Below are 18,741 nucleotides of genomic sequence, written 5' to 3' on the forward strand. Positions count from 1 at the left end.
TACTCTACAGTATGACAAAAAAAAAAATGTTTTTCGGGTTTACATCCACTTTAATGAGAAAAAAAATGAACTTATATGATTTTAGCAAATGGCTGCAATATGACAAAGAGTGAAAATTTTAAGGGGGTCTGAATACTGTATATGAAATGTGTGGTTTGTCCTACAGAATGAATGTTTGAGTGGTGGGAAAGTCATAGCTAGGGGGTAATAGACAGTTTATGGCTGAGACATGTTAAATAATGCTAACATTTTCTGCTGCAAATTGGCAGTGGAGTTATTGACACATGTATTAATCAAAATCCAGTCTCCTACAAATGATGTTTTGACAAATTGACATGGGGATAATATGGTGACTTGATGTGAAATAGGGTAAAAGTAACATTTGTGCGTGACTGGTATATAATGAAGGAATGATTGACACCCAGTGATTGCTTATCTTGCCCTTGTGTAAAAAGTCCAGGGCTACCTGGCATACTCTGTAGGGTTATGCCTCTGTATCGTTGGAAAATTTACTTTGCTAATATGGTGTATGGCACAGATGAATCCTTTTTTGTCATACTCCATATGCTTAATCCTGGTTAATCTAGTATATTAAACTGTATCCATGAGTACGCAGCTAAGCCTGTGCTTGGCTCGTGTGTAGTGACTGAAATGAAATCTCTAAACTGTATAACATCATCTGCTTGGCTTAGACATTGTACAGTTTTCTCTTACCTGGTCTTTATGTTGATGATTTTTTCGCTTTTGTTATTTACTTAAAATAATATCATTTACACCTCTTTTTATTATGCAAAATTTCAAAATAATATGTCTTTTTTGTGAGCGAAAGGAACTTACATTTTAGAAAGATTTGTCTTTATTGACAGTAATCTGACAAATGGAGGTGTTGAACAAATAATTTACAGGTGTTGTCTTTGCAAAGACATTTGTTGTAAAAACTATCTTAGAAAGCTGTAAAAATGTACAGTATGTTTGTGCAGATTCTTTTATGGTTGAGCAGCCTATACTCTAGTACAGTGATGGTGAACCTTGGCACCCCAGATGTTTTGGAACTATGTTTCCCAAGGTACTCAACACTGTAAGGTCATGTGGCTGATGTGGTATTGTCAATCACATTTCTGCTTCTGTTCTATGAATGCATATTTGTTAAAGGCATGAACACTCTGTACTGACTAAAACCCCTTTCACACTGAGGCGCTTTTCAGACACTTTCACGCTAAAAAATGCACCTGAAATGCTCCTGAAAATTGCTTCCCATTAATATCAATGGATGCTTTCACACTGTGGTGGGGAGGTGAAAAAAGTCCTGCAAGCAGCATCTTCGGAGCATGTTTGGAGCGCCTAAAAAAAAAAAGTGCCTCAAAGAAGCCCCTGTCCATTCAAATGAATGGGAAGTGCTTCAAAAGCATCTGAAAAGCACCGTAAAGTGGTGCTTTTGAGTCACATGACCTTAAAAAAGCGCACCGCTAATACCGCAAAAGCACTGCAAAAACGCCCCCAACGTTTTATGGGTGGTTTTCGAGCTCCTCAGTGTGAAAGGGGGCTTACTATACTCCCAAACCCTAAGTGACATTTATTTTGCTAAAGCAGTATGAGGGGAATTTAATAAAGCATTTATTTGCACCTCTTTTCTCACAATATGACAATTGAAAAATCTTACACCAAACTCAAAAGGCCAGGCTGCCAGTTTTTCTACCAGATTGCTTTCTGTGTCCCTTTTGTCCCCTGTGTGATATAAATGTATTAGTGTAAGTTAAAAAAAATGAAATAAAGGAAAAAAGGGAAGTTGCACCCAAATACTTCTCCCCCTTCCCCACCACCACATATGCACACACACAAATGTACCTGTCAGGGATGCCTACATATGAAGATGTTGCTTCGATACACACGTTAAATATAGCCGGACATGCCGGAGTTAGAGTAGCAATTCTGAGGCCGCTGTTCAATGTTAACGCCAAATATAAGACCTGTATGGGTCTTTAAAACATTGTCTATGGAGAATATAGTGTACCAAAGTTCGTTGTTTTGCGGGCGCTCACAAATTTAAAACTTTTGATTTTGAGTATCTACTCTTTTATACTTTTTAAAAAAAATGGGTAATATATTGTGTTTGTGTGCCCTAAAACTAACGTATATTTTTTACTGAAATTTTGCGCTAATAATAATATCGTGTGACATAAATTCTTGGCACTACCACCATTTTATGCTCTATGGTGTCTGCTTTTAGGAAATATACACCAATGGGCTATAACCTTATGAACACCCACCTAATATTAAATAGGTCCCTCTTTTGCCACCATATCCACCCGTTTTCTGCCAAAACAGACCTGAGCTGTCGAGGCATGGGTGCCACTAGACCTTTGAGGGTATGCTATGGCATCTGCTACCAAGCAGTCAGTAGCAGATCCTTTAAGTCATGTAAGTTGCAAGGTGGAGCTCCCATGGATAAGGTTTTTTTTTTTTCCCCCTAGCACATCCAGTAGATTCTTGATGCAAACCAACACCTCCAAACTGACTGTGTTCCTCAACACATTCTTGAACCAATTCAGCAGTGTGGCAGGGCAAATTAATCTGTTGAAAAGAGGCCACTACCATCAGGGAATATTGTTTCCATGATGGGATGTACTTGGTCAGCAACAACATTTTAGGTAGGCATATGTGTCAAAGTAACAGCCACATGAATGACAGGACCAAGGTTTTCCAGCAAAAAATTGTCCAGATCATCATGCTGCCTCCGCCGGCTTGCCTTTTTCCATATTGCCTCCTGGTGCCATCTCTTCCCCAGGTAAGTGATGCACATACACCTAGCCCCCCACATGATGTAAAAGCAAATGTGAGTCATCAGTCCTTCCATTGCTCCATGGTCCAGTTCTGATGCTCATCTGCCCATTGTAGGCGCTTTTGGCTGTGGACATGGGTCAGCATGGACACCCTGACTGGTCTGCAGCTATGCAGCCCCATAAACCAGAAACTGCGATGCCCATTTTTTTTTATTAAAAAAAAAAAAAAAATCTACTTCAGGAACAACATGTTTACTTGCTGCCTAATATATCCCACTGACTTTCAGATGCCATTGTAATGAGATAATCCATATTATTCACTTAACCTGTCAGTGGTCATGAAGTTATGGCTGATCAGTGCATGTTTGTGGATTTTAACTAATCTTAATCTAAAGTGATTTGCAAATGGGAATCCTTTATTCTAACCTTGCCCTTAAGCCTTGTACACACTACTAGTAGTTTTTTTTTTTTTTTTTTTTTGGGTTAACAAAAAAGACAGTTTAGGTTGTGCTCACTGTCACTGTACTAACAATACAATGTTAGTATAGTGATCTCCCCTGCTGTTCCCCACCCCCAGAACACACTCCGGTCAGCGCTCTCAGCTCTCTTGGCTAAGAGCGCTGACTGGAAACCAGTCAGCAGACCTTTTGCGGTCACGACCCTTCGACCCATTCGCCCAGCTTCTGTCGTACACATGGGCCGAATGATGGCCGGTTTCTATTGAACTGGCTGATGCTACCCGATCCGTGTGCTTCGGGTACTCGACAGTCTGTAGCACAAGATTTCCAATACACCCAGTGGTACTGAACTAGATTCATATGTAATATATTTTGTAATCTATTGACTGAGGCCTCCCCCCTATTTTCCACTACCTCTTAACTAGTGGACTGACCACCTCCATCCAAGAGCTTCTTACCATTTACCCCTGGGCCCAGCGCTGCTAGCATGTCACCAAGCTGTACTAACAAAATGTACATTATTTTTATCTTGTTTTATTGGCCAAATGTTGCGGGCACTTTTATTGTCAATTGCATTCGCATAAAAAAAAAAAAAATGCAAAAATGGCTCTGGCAGCAAAAGGCTTGGAGCCGATATGAGGTCTAGTGGTTGGGCTTAGATCTGTTTTTAAAGCAGATCTAAACTGAAAAGTAAACTAGGATTCATTTCACAAATCGGTATTGAGGAAACAGGTCTGACACCACAAACATACACCTGTAATTAGAGCTGTACGATTAATCGTTAAAAAAAATCGCTATCTCGATTCAACCCCCTTATGATCTTAACACAGCATTTCCCAATTCAATGCAGAGAGTTCTCTGCTCACAGCTGAGAGTTGTCAAAAAGAAAAAAAAGACCAGGCAGCCTGCCAAGTTGATCACAACATTGTCCACACTGGGAGATGACTATAAACAAAGTATCTTTTTAGTTCTTTTAGATCAAAGGGATAGACTTTGGTCTGTAAATGAGGTCAGTTTAACTACTTAAAGACTAAGCTTTTTTTCTTTTTAACCCTTGTTTACAAGTTAAAATCAATTTTTTTGCTAGAAAATTACGTAGAACCCCCAAACGTTATATCATTTTTTTAGCAGAGACCCTAGAGAATAAAATGGCGGTTGTTGTAGTATTTTCTGTTGCACTGTATTTGCGCAGTGGTAGAGCTGCACGATTAATCGTTAAGAATCGTTATCATGATTTTTTTTTTTTTTTTTCCCCCTTGCGATCATGACAAAATATTTCCCGATTATTTCTATGCAGAGAATTAGCTCTGCTCTGCTGAATCCGACAGCCATCAAAAGAAAGGGGAAAAAAAACGGGCAGTTTGCCAAGAATCACAACATTCTTTAGCAGTATAACTTAAGTATAAACATTGTAACGATTTGTCCTTTAGATCAAAGGAATACACTTTGGTGTGTAAATGAGGGAAGTTTAACCACTTAAGCACTAAACCTTTTACTAACATTTGTTTGTATAGAATTTTTTTTTTTTTTAAGTAGAGACCCTAGAGAATAATAAAATGGTGGTTGTTGCAATATTTTATGTCACACTGTATTTGCACAGCATTCGTTCAAATGCAATTTTTTGGGAAAAAAATTACACTTTATTGAATTAAAAAAAAAAACTAACCAGTAAAGTTAGCCCAATTTTTTTTGGATAATGTGAATGATTTTGCGCCGCGAGAATCGCAATCTTTTTATTCTAAGCAAAAAAAATTTGTGATTTTCATTGTGGCCAGAATTGTGCAGCTCTACGCAGCGGTCTTTAAAACGCAATTAACAAAAAAAAAAAAAATAGACTTTAATGAATTAAAAAAAAAAAAAAAAAAAAAAACCTAAACGGTAAAGGTAGCCCATTTTTTTGTATAATGTAAAAGATGATGTTACACTGCGAGGATCGTGATCTTTATTCTAAGCAAAAAAAAATTTAATTCTCAAGTTAGCCAGAATCGTGCAGCTCTACCTGTAATCAGTAAGAAATTGTCTTTTCAGCCAATGCATTGTGGGTCCGCACATCAGAGTAATCATTTACTACTTATGACATCAGCTCCATAGTGCACTGATGCTGAGTCTTCAAACTAGAGGACCTCAAAACAGAGCACAATTAAAGTGGAAGAAAAGGCTTAAGTCTAATTATTCTTAAAAAATGTTCCCTCCCCCTCATACCTATTCTGCTAACCTGTAAAAAAAAAAAAAAAAAAGCGTATACTTGTCTATTTTAATCCGCTCCGGTCATGTGATCCCGCAGCTCCGGTTCCCCTGTGTAAATGACGAGAGCCATGGGAGTCTATGGGTGATGTCATGGCTCCGGGAATTCCCAGCTGTTGCCAAGCGCTCCTTGAGCCGGGGCTGCAGGATCACATGACAGGTAAGTAATCAAGTGATAGGTAAGTACACTTTCTTTTTTTTTTTTTTTTTTTGGGTTGAGTAGGATAGTTATGAGGAGGAAAGAGGTACTCTTTTTAGTACTTGGGCTTTTCTTCTACTTTAAGACCCCTTTCACACTGAGACAGTTTTCAGGCACTTTAGCACTAGAAATAGTGCTAAACGCCTGGAAACTGCCTCCCATTCTTTGCAATGGATGCTTTCACACCCGGGTGGTGCACTTGCGGGACGTTAGAAAAAGTCCTGCAACCAGAAATTTCAGGGCGGTTTGGGAATGCTGTATACAGCGCCCCCAAAACTTCCCTGCCCATTGCAATGAATGGGCAGCGCTTCTGAAGCACCAGAAAACCGGTTGGCAAGCGCTGCAACACAAGAGTTTTTAACCCCCCTTTGGAGTTAAGTGTCCCGCTAGCGGCCGAAAAGTGCCGCTTAAATGGCTCTTTGGCGCCGCTAAAACGAGCGCTGCTGCAGCCCCAGTGTTCAAGGGGTGAATAGGGTGCACATAGACCTTTAAAAATGGCCTCTTTTTCCTTCCATATACTGTATATCCATGCTGCATAGTCATGCTTTGACTTCTTTCAAATGCAATCATGTCCAGAAAAACACAGGATATGTGACTTACACCATCTTCTGCATCTTTGTCCTGCAATAAGCTCAGATTTAGTGTCGCTCATGATGTGTATTGTTTGCTGAGAGTTTGTGTCAGAGTTTTGTGGCAGGCAGTTTTTATATGCTGTATTTTTGGGATATTTAGTAACTGTCCTGTTAAATGTTGATGCTTATGGAACTAGATGTGCTCTTTTGAAGCTAATGCATACTGTCCTTTGGCATTTGACCTTATGTAACTACATAATGGGATGTATTTTATCACAGCAGTAGGTAATTTTTCTTTTTCTCTTCCTTGTTTTTATTTTAGATGGCGTACCTCAGGTTTATTACTTTGGCCCATGTGGTAAATACAATGCCATGGTGCTAGAATTGCTGGGGCCAAGTTTGGAAGACTTGTTCGACTTGTGTGACAGAACATTTTCCTTAAAAACTGTGCTCATGATAGCCATACAACTGGTAAGTAGGCATGGAATTTCTGCATGTGTCTTACTAAGAGCTTAGATTTTTTTTCTAGGTATATTGGAAAAGGTTATATTACTTACTGTTTTCCTTCAGTGCTTTCTTCTTCTCCCGGATGCTCTGGGCTGTGGGTGGTCTCTCCACGTCATCCCATACAATGCAGGACTGTCAGTCCTGCATTGTATGTGCTCAGGTAAGTATCCCACCACGTCCACAAGTGCCTTAGAGAGTAGGCTTTGGGTGACCTGTCGTACAAATAGAGGGCATCTGTCAGAGTGAGCAATAAGCAAAGTATTACACTTTTTTCCTCTAACACTAGGCAAAGGGGAGCATTTAATCCTTGCAGTGGGGGTGGCAGAGTTGGGCATTGACGGCTTTAGTAACAGTTCTAAACTGTGGTGAAGAAAAGGTGAAGTCTCTGACCAACCAGCATTGTTTGGAACTTTTGTGTGTGTGTGTATCCACAGTGGTGTTGATGTACTAAAACTGGTGCAATATCTGGTGCAGCTGTGCATGGTAGCCAATCAGCTTCTAACTTCAGCTTGTTCAATTAAACTTTGACTTAAAAACCTGGAAGCTGATTGGTTTCTATGCAGAGCTGCGCCAGATTTTGCACTCTTCACTTTTAGTAAATGAACAGCAATGTGTTTAGCTTTAAAGAATAAGTTTGTATCTCAAAAGACAGTGATAAATTGTTTTGCATAACATTTATACTGTTAAAATATAATTCCATACTGTATTGCTATATAATATATATATTAGATTGTAAGCTCTAACGAGCAGGGCCCTCTGAGTACCAAATTGTTATGCAACACTGTGTGCCTTCATTTTGTTAAAGCGTTTGTATACCCAGAAGGAAAAAAAAAAACCTACAAGGCAAAGGCACCGCATACTAGCTCATTATGAAATACCTTGGAATGAAGCCCCCGCACCGTCTCACAGACACCGCCGAGGGAGCTGACATTTTGCCTCGGCGATTCTTCCGGGTTTGCAGCACCGGCCATGCGCTTGGGAGTCTTCTTTTCACCAAGGAGCTCTGATTTTCCGGCAGCATCCGCCGGACCTTCAGAGCTCATGCACCGCAGACGTCAGCGGCTGCATGCAAGGTGAATATATCCTAAACTGTACAGGTTTAGGAGATATTCATTTTACCTACTGGTAAGCCTTATTATAAGCTTACCTTTAGGTAAAAATGTGATAAAGGGGTATACAACCACTTTAAGCGCTGCACAAACTGTTGGCGCTTAAAGTGGTTCTATACCCTTGTATAAATTTATACCCCTTGTATAAATCTTGTATAATAATATATGCCTAATCTGTGTGTTTGACATATTTTATTAATCAACCGCTTTAGAAAAATTGAATTTTCATTCAGCATTTTCCTAAAACTTGTAGCAAAAAATATTTTCAAAATACTATCCCTTTCAGAAAATACTTTGAAGTGTTTACTTTCCAAAATGTGTTAATTTTGTGGGAGTTTCTCCTACCCTGGCACTTAAGGGATTCAAGAAATATGATAGGTAGTCAGGAAATGAGACGTGTTATTTATGCTACTTGAAGGCTCGAAGGTGCTCTTTGGATTTTGGGCCCCTCTTTGCACCTATGCTGTTAAAGTCTTACACGTGTAGCATTTCCATACTCGGGACACGTAGCAGAATGTGTTTTGAGGTGTAATTCTAAGTGTGCCTATGCTGTGTGTTGAAATAGCTTGTTAAAACAACTATTATTATACTATTATAATATTTAATTTCTTTTCCAAAAATATGACAAAAAGATTTCAATTTGAAAAAACTCACCATGCCCCTTAATAAATACCTTGGGCCATCTGCTTTCCAAAAAGGGGTCATTTAGGGTTTTTTGTACTGTTCTGGCATTTTAGGGTCTCCAGAAATTGAAATAGGCAATCAGGCTGATTAATGTACACTGACTTGGGTTATTTTTACTAAAGAAATGTAGCAAAATACTTTTTAGACTACATTTATGATAGATTTATTTATTTTCTAATTTTTATAACAAAAACTAAAACCTTTTTTCCCGAATATTTAATTTTTTTTTTTTAATTTATATAGTAAAAAATAAAAACCCAGTGGTGGATGAATACCACCAAAAGAAAGCTCCATCTCAAAAGAATATAAAATGAAAGTGTGACTGTGCTGAAAACTGAAAATGACCTGGGGAAAACAGGCTGGTCTTGAAGAGATTAATGAAGAAACTTCATAGAATGCACTGCTTTTCAGTTTTTTACATTTAGTGAAGTAAACCAAATGTGTCAGTGTTGCTGTTCTTCTGCAGCTTTTGAAGCTTCATTTGTGAACAGATTCAGGACTACCAGCCAGATTTTAAGAATTGTTTAGGGACACATTGAAATGAAAATGACGAGAAATATTACTGAATATAACCAGAATGTGATTGCATTGGGTGCCATTGAGTTTTTTCTTTGCCTTTTGGTTACTGATCAGTCTTGTGCTGTTCTAAAATATGTTCACAATAAACATTCTTAATATTGAAACTGTAAAATATTTATCTTTTGAAAAATTCTGTGTTAATGTTCTGTTTTGTTTTTTTCCCCCCTCTTCTTTCATGTTTACACAGATTTCCCGCATGGAATACGTTCATTCAAAGAACCTGATATATAGAGACGTAAAGCCAGAAAATTTCTTGATAGGTCGCCCAGGAAACAAGAACCAGCAAATAATTCATATTATAGATTTTGGCTTGGCAAAAGAATACATAGACCCAGAAACAAAGAAGCACATACCTTACAGAGAACACAAGAGCCTTACAGGAACAGCTAGATACATGAGTATTAATACACATTTAGGAAAAGGTATGTGTGACCACAGATGACTGATGTGCCATAACCTTGCTTTTGCTAATATTTTTGTAGAATTCCGAAGCTATCCCCTGCAGGACCAGTGCTAGACTATTTTGCGCCTTAGGCAAGACCATCTACTTGTGTGCCCCTTGCCCCCCCCCCCCAAAAAAAATACTCTTGCAATATGGTTTAAACTCTCCCCCATCAGGTGACATACCCCTTTCACATATCCTTATTATCCTTGCCATATCCTCCAAACCTTTTTAGCCACACCCACCTATCAAGTTTAAACCCTGGGGGACAATTTTGCTTCTCAGTCCTCGCCAGCATAACTCCCGCAGCACTGTTTCAGTGTTGGTGTTCCTTCCCGCTCTCACAGTCAGCATCACTCTCGCTCCTGTTAAAAACAGCCGTCATCTATCCCTGCCAATGCAACCAGCTGGCTCCTCACATCCTTCTCCCGTCACTTCTGTCATAAATAAGCAGCCCATTTTGCTTATGATAATATCTGGCCAGTAAGGGGTAATGATGCAGGCAGAAAGGGGTTTATATCTGTAGACGGGGAGGGGTGAATGTTGATATCAGGGGCAATTTATGGAATCAGTGGGGTTGTGTGCAAGATCATAAGTAGGGTCCCGTTACTTGATAAAACCAAGAAAAACATGGTTTACTTATTGCAATGCAGCAGTGAGTGGGCATGGTGTTCATTATGCCAGAGTTGTTGCTAGTATTAGAAAAGGTTTGGGACACCTTTGGGCAATTGCAAGAGAGTGGTAATGTGAGGGGGCTTAAAGGAATGTGCTTTAAATAAAACAAAAAATTTACACCGATAGTTACATACATAATTACACCCATAATTACACGCTACACCCATAAAATATGCTTAGGTGTGCCACAAGTAAGAGTCTCAGACATGTATACATGGCATTACATATGATTTTGTGTACACTCTGTACCCCCCCCCCCACAGTTTACACTGTGCCCACTATAATCCCCCCCCAGGTTATGCTGTGCCCACTATAATCATCCCCCCCTTCAGGTTAAACTGTGCCCACTATAATTTCTCCCTCACTAGGTTATGGTGTGGCCAGTATAATCCCCCCCCCCCCCTCCAGGTTGAACTGTGCCCACTAGAATTCTGACCCACCCCCCCGTTAAGGTGAAACTGTGTCCACTAGAACGCCACCCCCTAGGTTAAACTGTGACCACTAGAATTCCTCCCTCCCCTGTCAGGTTGAACCTAGCCCACTAGAATTCCGACCCCAAACCCCCCTCCCCCCAGCTTAAACTGTGTCCAATATAATCCCTACCCCCTCAGGTTAAACTGTGCCCACTTTAATTCCTCCCCACTAGGTTATGCTGTGCCCACCACTATATGGCTCCCCACTAGGTTATGCTGTGCCCACTATAATGCCCCCCCCCCCCCCACTAGGTTATGCTTTGCCCACTATAAATTCCACCCCCAGGTTAAACTGCGCCCACTATAATTCCTCCCTCCCCAGGTTAAACTGTGCCCACTATAATGCCTCCCCATAGGTTATGCTGTGCCCACTATATATTCTCCCCCGCCCCCCCCCCCCAGGTTATGCTGTGCCCACATAATTCCTCCCCCCCTCGAGTTAAACTATGCCCACTATAATTCCTCCCCACTAGGTTATGCTGTGCCCACTATATGGCTCCCCACTAGGTTATGCTGTGCTCACTATAATCCCCCCCCCCCCCCCCCAGGTTAAACTGGGCCCACTATATTTCCTCCCTCCTCAGGTTAAACTGTGTCCACTATAACCCCCCCTCCCCAGGTTATGCTGTGCCCACTATAATTCCTCCCCCACTAGGTTATGCTGTGCCCACTATAAATCCCCCCCCCCCCCCCTCAGGTTAAACTGCGCCCACTATAATTCCTCCCTCCCCCCTCAGGTTAAACTGCGCCCACTATAATTCCTCTTTCCCCCTTCAGGTTAAACTGTGCCCACTATAATTCCTGCCCCCTTCAGGTTAAACTGTGCCCACTATAGTTCCTCCCTCCCTCCCCAGGTTAAACTGTGCCCACTATAATGCCTCCCCCTAGGTTATGCTGTGCCCACTATAATCCCCCCCCCCCCCCCAGGTTATGCTGTGCCCACTATAATCCCCCCCCCCCCCCCCAGGTTATGCTTTGCCCACTATAATCCCCCCCCCCCCCCGGGTAATGCTGTGCCCACTATAATTCCTCCCCCCTAGGTTAGCGATGCCAAACCCGCCCCTACAGCCACCAGCAGCTTCAGATAGAGGATCTTTGTGTGGGTGCAGCTCGATTCACACAAATCCTGTAGTACAGGAGTACCGGGCAATGACCAGCGTGCTGCAGCTCCTCAGAAGCATCTTGCTGAGAAAATACACAGAGAAGAGAGCGAGAGGAACCGCACACTGCCGGCACTGTGAGGCAGTCCATAGGCACTTATGCAGCTACCAGTGAGGACATGTGGCCTCTGCCTTTTGAAGGATGCTTTCCCACCACTTCCCTCCCAGCAGCCATGGCTGTGCCCTAGGCGGCTGCCTAGTTTGCCTAGGGGTAGTGCCGGCCCTGTTGCCCTGGTTCCCATTTTCTAATGCACGTTCTGCGTCTTGAAATTTTTTGATTTTATCTTTTTATTATTGATGGTATTAAGCAACAGATTTGCTAGAAAAAGTAGAAGCAGCCTTTAAAGAAAAGAATACCTGTCACGTGGGCACCAACTGCAGTCTTTGTTTTAATGGTGGCTGCTTGTATCTGACCATTCTGGGTCTGGTGGACACCATGTGCCTTTCCATTAGTGATTTAGCACCTGGCAAGTGGAACCGTCCTGAGCAGTGGGGAACATAGCACCTGACACTCCCTAAAGTACTCGATGCCACCAGTGGCCTTAACTATTCAAGATAAATTATTGCAGTTCATCAGTCCTTAGATGCGATGGCTGCAATAGTTCTCTTTTCCTCACACTTGCTCTTCTGCTGGTTCTATCAATAATACACTTCCTGTCCTTGAATGACATCACTACTCTACGGAGAAGCGTCATCACTATTGGACAGGAAGTGTCAGACTACAAACCTCCCTTCCTGTTCTCTAAAACATAGGTGCAGATGTTCTGTTGTCCTAATGCACTTCCTAAAAGTGTTTTTTTTTTATTTACTTATTTAGTAGATGTAACAAAAAGCTCTCAATGGTATTTTCACCAGACTGAAAGGAAGCAAGTAAGAGAAATTCATTGTTTGGGTTTATATAAAAAAAAAAAATTTCCCCTAGCAACAGTGTCACATAAAAAAAAGGCCGTCCTGGTGCAGGTATTTGCCTTTTCCTATTGGGTCAGATCCCTGCTCCATGCAGTGGATCCTCTTACCATCTTGTGCGTTTTTTGGTAGTGTACTGTATATTTCTTCAGTGACATACTGTATAATTCTTTGATGTACTAGTAGAAACCAGCAGGGCTAACCATTTTGTGTGTGTGACAAGAGGAGCAGATAGTGACACACTTTGGAAGTGTGGAATACCTGCAGCAGCTGTTAAGCAGTGAAGTAGAAGTGTTTTTAGACATTGCCGGCCAGGAACATAGATTCTTACTTATTTATTTATTTATTTTTTTTAATCGTCTAATGCACTGAATGGAGATCTCATTTATGCTGGTAATTATAAAAGATGTTAATCTTTTATGCTCCTCTATGATTTATGCAGAGCCCTTCCTTCGAGTATGGCAATGTTAGGGAACAAAATCCACCTCCAACTTCCATGTGCTTAAAGCGGGGGTCCACCTATCTATCGTTTTTTTTTTTTTTTTTTTTGAGTTCATTCACAAACTTTTCTTCTCAACATTACATACTCACATATTGTGTGTAATATGTCTGCCTGTGTCAGATTTCGTCAGAAAGAATAACTTATATTATTCCCTGCAGGCGGTTTCCATCTTCATTGTGGGCATTTGAAGCCCACAAGCATTTATTTCCTGGATGTGGTGAATGCTGTGCTCCCAGCATTCACCACTCATTCCCGCACATGCTCAGTGGCATCCTGGGAAGCCTGAGACTAGCTCCCAGGAGTCTGGGAGAGGCTAGAAACACACCTACTCCCACGGGAGAACCAGGAAGTGCAAAGAATAGAAAAATAAATGGTAATTACGGTGATTTAAATTTTTTTAAACGGCATGTCAGCATCTAGGCAAGGAAGAGAATACATACAGATATTGTTCAAAATTTGGGTGGAACCCCGCTTTAAGTGTTCTTCATCTTTGTTTAGTAGTGCTCAAGAAGCCCTTTATTCTTGTTGCATTGTTTGAACAGCACTAAGGTTTTTAGTAGTTCCCATTAAAGCGGTTGTAAACCACTGCACTTTTTTTTTCTTAAAGTCAAAGACCTAATGTGCTAGTATGCCTCACATGCTAGCACATTATGTGAAACTTGCCTAAAAACAAAGCCTTCCACCGATGCAATGTCATCGCTGAAGACAGCATCCATCTTCACTCAGTCTTCCTTACTGGGTTTGCGGACTCCGACTCTGTGACTGGCCGGAGCCGCCGGTCACGGTACAGGGGTCTGAAGTAACGGCACGGGCAGCCGTTCCTTTAGAGAGCATGCGCCGTTGACGCCATTGGCGGCGTATACAGTAAATATCCCCAAAGCGGTACATGCTTAGGAGCTATTTACACTACCTATGGGTAAGCCTTATAGGCTTACCTATAGGTACAATTTAAAGATGGACGTTTCTGTATCTCTTAAAGAGGAAGTAAAGTCCCCAAGGATGGGCTTGGCTTTTATTGAATAAACACGCTTGAAGACCTGTTTAAATGTATGGTTTTATAAATCCCCCTCCCCGCCGAGCGTACGCAGATGTGCGTACTCGGCTTTCGGGGGTTATACCGGGTACCGTTGTTTAGAGCCGGCGATCGGCTATCCGAATATAACAACCGATGCGGCTAAAAGCCGCTAGGCTGTTATACCAGAGGAGCAGGAGGGGGCGTTCCCCCCCCCCGCCGCTCTTACTGGGCCTCCCGTTCGATCGGGAGACCCGGTGACCAATCGGGGGCGGGCTGGAACGAAGCTGTGGGCGGCTTTGTTCCAGTCTTGTAATGTCGTCACTTCCGTTTTACTCGGCTGCCGATGGCGTCGGTTTTAAAAAAATACACAGTATTCAGAATCGCCGTTTTCGGCGATCTAAATACTTTGAAGTGCAAAGGAGGGATCGGGGGTCTTTTAGACCCCCGATCCCTCCATAAAGAGTACCTGTCACCACCTATCACTGTCACAAGGGATGTTTACATTCCTTGTGACAGCAATAAAAGTCATCAATTTTTTTTTTTTTTTTAAAAACACAATTTATAAATATATAATTAAATAAAATAAATAAGAAAAATTTTTTTTTTTAAAGCGCCCCCGTCCCCGCGAGCTCGCGCAGCAAAGAAAACGCATACGGAAGTCACGCCCGCATATGTAAACGGTGTTCAAATCACACATGTGAGGTATCGCCGCGATCGGCAGAGCGAGAGCAATAATTCTATCACTAGACCTCCTCTGTAACTCTAACCTGGTAACCGTAAAAAAAAATTAAAGCGTCGCCTATGGAAATTCTTAGGTACCGTAGTTTGTCGCCATTCCATGAGTGCGTGCAATTATAAAGCGTGACATGTTTGGTATCTATTTACTCGGCGTAACAAAATCTTTCACATTATATAAAAAAATTGGGGTAACTTTACTGTTTGGATTTTTTTTAATTCATGAAAGTGTCCCTTTTCCCAAAAATGTGCGTTTAAAACACTGCTGCACAAATACCGTGTGATATAAAATATTGCAACAATCTCCATTTTATTCTCTAGATTCTCTGTTAAAAAAATATATATAATGTTTGGGGGTTCTAAGTAATTTTCTAGCAAAAAATACGGATTTTAACTTGTAAACACCAAATTTCAAAAATAGGCTTAGTCATGAAAGGGATAAGAACAAGTTTGCTTGCTTATTTTTAAAGATTTTCTAGAAGAGAAGTCTAGCATTCTGATAATTCTTTACCCTGTAAGTGCAAGTACACTGCTGCATTAAATCTAGTTTTGCTGTGCAAACAGAAGATATCCCACTCTTTGTTGTGATACAAAGGGAATACTGTGCAGTGTTGAGCAGCATTTTCAAGCACTAAGTGATCATTCAATATTTATATTGAAAGTGGGGGATACAAAGTTTTGTATATTTGCCAGAGGACTCCGGGAGGTACTTAATTGAATCTGGACATACTGCTAACCAGTTGGTGTGTATTTCTAAAGCAATGATTATATTTATGATTAAACAATGAGCTTGGGGGTAGTTTTTACTTCCAATCTCTGCCTTTAGTTTTATGGTGGGCATGATGTGGTATCCATTGTTATCGCTGTCCATGGACTTGTTAGGAAAAGTTCATATCACATGCTCTGTGACATTACTATCACTATGAAGTAAGAGGAGAATGCTTTTACGCTATCAAGAAAATATGGTGACATATTTTAGTCTTACCTTCACCTTACTGAAAAAAGGTGTTCTAAATGTTGTCTATGTCCTCACCTGTCAGTGAGAGGGGAAGTAATTGGAAATCCTCAACAGTCACAAATGAAGGAAATGAAAAAAACTGACAGATTTTTGCACTTCATCTACGGTACTCATGGATGTCAGAATACAATAGATGGCAGGGGAGTTTGTTCCACCCATACTGTTTAGCTTGGATGAGTACATCAGCAGATTTTCTACAGTGTATAGCCAGCTTTACTTTAAGGCAGGTGAAGTACAGGGTTTCTTAGCTATGCTACAAATCTAAATACAATGGCAAACATATGGAAGAGATGTATGTAAAAGCGAAAAAAAATGCATTTCTTTATCATACATGCCAGGACACAAGGCGTCCTCATATGCATTATGGTAGGGTTATGTTGCCACCTTAAGGTGACTTGACACTGGCAAATAAGGAAATCAAATCCACGTCCAGGTGACGCCCCTTCCAGCTAATCAAAGCTGCTTTTTTGCTAGTGTCAAGCCTACCCAATCTAAATCTGTTGCCTTCAGCTTATTGCTAAGAGAAATGGTACCTGAATCCTGTTTTGGATGTGTACACAGCCTTTAATTTGATCCTTTTGGCACTGGACCCTGCATGTAAAACCCTGTACAATTATATATACAGTGGGGACGGAAAGTATTCAGACCCCCTTAAATTTTTCACGCTTTGTTATATTGCAGTCATTTGCTAAAATCATTTAAGTTCATTTTTTTCCTCATTAATGTACACACACCACTCCATATTGACAGATAAACACAGAATTGTTGACATTTTTGCAGATTTATTAAAAAAGAAAAACTGAAATATCACATGGTCCTAAGTATTCAGACCTTTGCTAAGTATTTAGTAGAAGCAGTGAGAGCTTGCGACCTATACCCGGCCAGGGCCTTTATCCGGTCAGGAGCCAGAAGATGGATACCAGGAGGAACCCTCAGGCTGATCTGCGTCGTCTGGGGCCCTAGACGACGTCATTGTATGACAAAACGTGCATCAGGGGGAGGAGCTGACGTCTCGCGTGTGCTGTCCGAGGGACGGGTGTCTGTACGAGCTGGCCGGCTAACTTGCTTTTAACTACTACAATTTTGTAAGTGGCTTTCTTATTACTCAATAAATATGTTTGTCAGTATTACGCTATGGTACCCCTCTTTTATTTTGGGATACATCTGAATATCACCTATATCTACCTATACTTGGTATCTGTGATCAACGAGTTTGGCAGTCCCTGCCTGGTAAGCAGATCAGCCTGAGGGTTCCTCCTGGTATCCATCTTCTGGCTCCTGACCGGATAAAGGCCCTGGCCGGGTATAGGTCGCAAGCTCTCACAGCTTGCCGTCTGGTAAGCGAGCAATTTGTGTGTTTAGCACTGGTGGTGCGGTGGAGGATGAAAATTGAACTTTCAGATCACATTTCAAGTCTGGTTTAATCGTTTGAGCACTGTTGATTTAAGAAGATGGACTTTTTAGTTTAAATCACTTATTCACACAATTTTTACTGCTTTGTACTATACAATTTTGGGGGGTTTAGCGCTGCTACTACTCGGTTTATATATTGTTGTGTGTATCTCACTTTTAGCAGCAGCTTTTTTTGGTTATTTGTAATTAGTTTCTTTATTTATCACAGCGCGGTATTTTTGTTTATATATTTAGTAGAAGCACCCTTTTGATCTAATACAGCCATGAGTCTTTTTGGGAAAGATGCAACAAGTTTTTCACACCTGGATTTGGGGATCCTCTGCCATTCCTCCTTGTGATCCTCTTCAGTTCTGTCAGGTTGGATGGTAAACGTTGGTGGACAGCCATTTTTAGGTCTCTCCAGAGATGCTCAATTGGGTTTAAGTCAGGGCTCTGGCTGGGCCATTCAAGAACAGTCACTGAGTTGTTGCTAAGCCACTCCTTCGTTATTTTAGCTGTGTGCTTAGGGTCATTGTCTTGTTGGAAGGTAAACCTTCGGCCCAGTCTGAGATCCTGAGCACTCTGGAGAAGGTTTTCATTCAGGATATCCCTGTACTAGGCCGCATTCATCTTTCCCTCGATTGCAACCAGTTGTCCTGTCCCTGCAGCTGAAAAACACACCCACAGCATGATGCTGCCACCACCATGCTTCACTGTTGGGACTGTATTGGACAGGTGATGAGCAGTGCCTGGTTTTCTCCACACATACCGCTTAGAATTAAGGCCAAAAAGTTCTACCTTGGTCTCATCAGACCAGATAATCTTATTTCTCACCATCTTGGAGTCCTTCAGGTGTTTTTTTTTTTAGCAAACTCCATGCAGGCTTTCATGTGTCTTGCACTGAGGAAAGGCTTCCGTCGGGCCACTGACTGGTGGAGGGCTGCAGTGATGGTTGACTTTCTACAATTATCTCCCGACTGCATCTCTGCAGCTCAGCCACAGTGATCTTTGGGTTCTTCTTTACCTCTCTCACCAAGGCTCTTCTCCCTCGATAGCTCAGTTTGGCCGGACGGCCAGCTCTAGGTAGGGTTCTGGTTGTCCCAGCGTCTTCCATTTAAGGATTATGGAGGCCACTGTGGTCTTAGGAACCTTAAGTGCGACAGAAATTTTTGTAACCTTGGCCAGATCTGTGCCTTGCCACAATTCTGTCTCTGAGCTCTTCAGGCAGTTCCTTTGACCTCATGATTCTCATTTGCTCTGACATGCACTGTGAGCTGTAAGGTCTTATATA

General features: G+C 41.4%; 1 protein-coding gene across 6 annotated transcripts in view; it reads left to right on the top strand.

The window, feature by feature from the left end:
* CSNK1G3 (casein kinase 1 gamma 3) overlaps positions 1 to 18,741 on the top strand; it is a 223,312-nt gene that overhangs the window by 147,926 nt on the left and 56,645 nt on the right. For all 6 annotated transcript variants that reach the window (XM_073624706.1, XM_073624701.1, XM_073624712.1 and 3 more), the window contains exons 5-6: positions 6,576 to 6,724; positions 9,320 to 9,554. In XM_073624706.1, the coding sequence (XP_073480807.1) occupies positions 6,576 to 6,724; positions 9,320 to 9,554 (384 nt within the window). The remainder of the gene's footprint in view (positions 1 to 6,575; positions 6,725 to 9,319; positions 9,555 to 18,741) is intronic.

This window comes from Aquarana catesbeiana, linkage group LG01, assembly GCF_042186555.1.
Source record: "Aquarana catesbeiana isolate 2022-GZ linkage group LG01, ASM4218655v1, whole genome shotgun sequence".
NCBI classification, from domain to species: domain Eukaryota; kingdom Metazoa; phylum Chordata; class Amphibia; order Anura; family Ranidae; genus Aquarana; species Aquarana catesbeiana.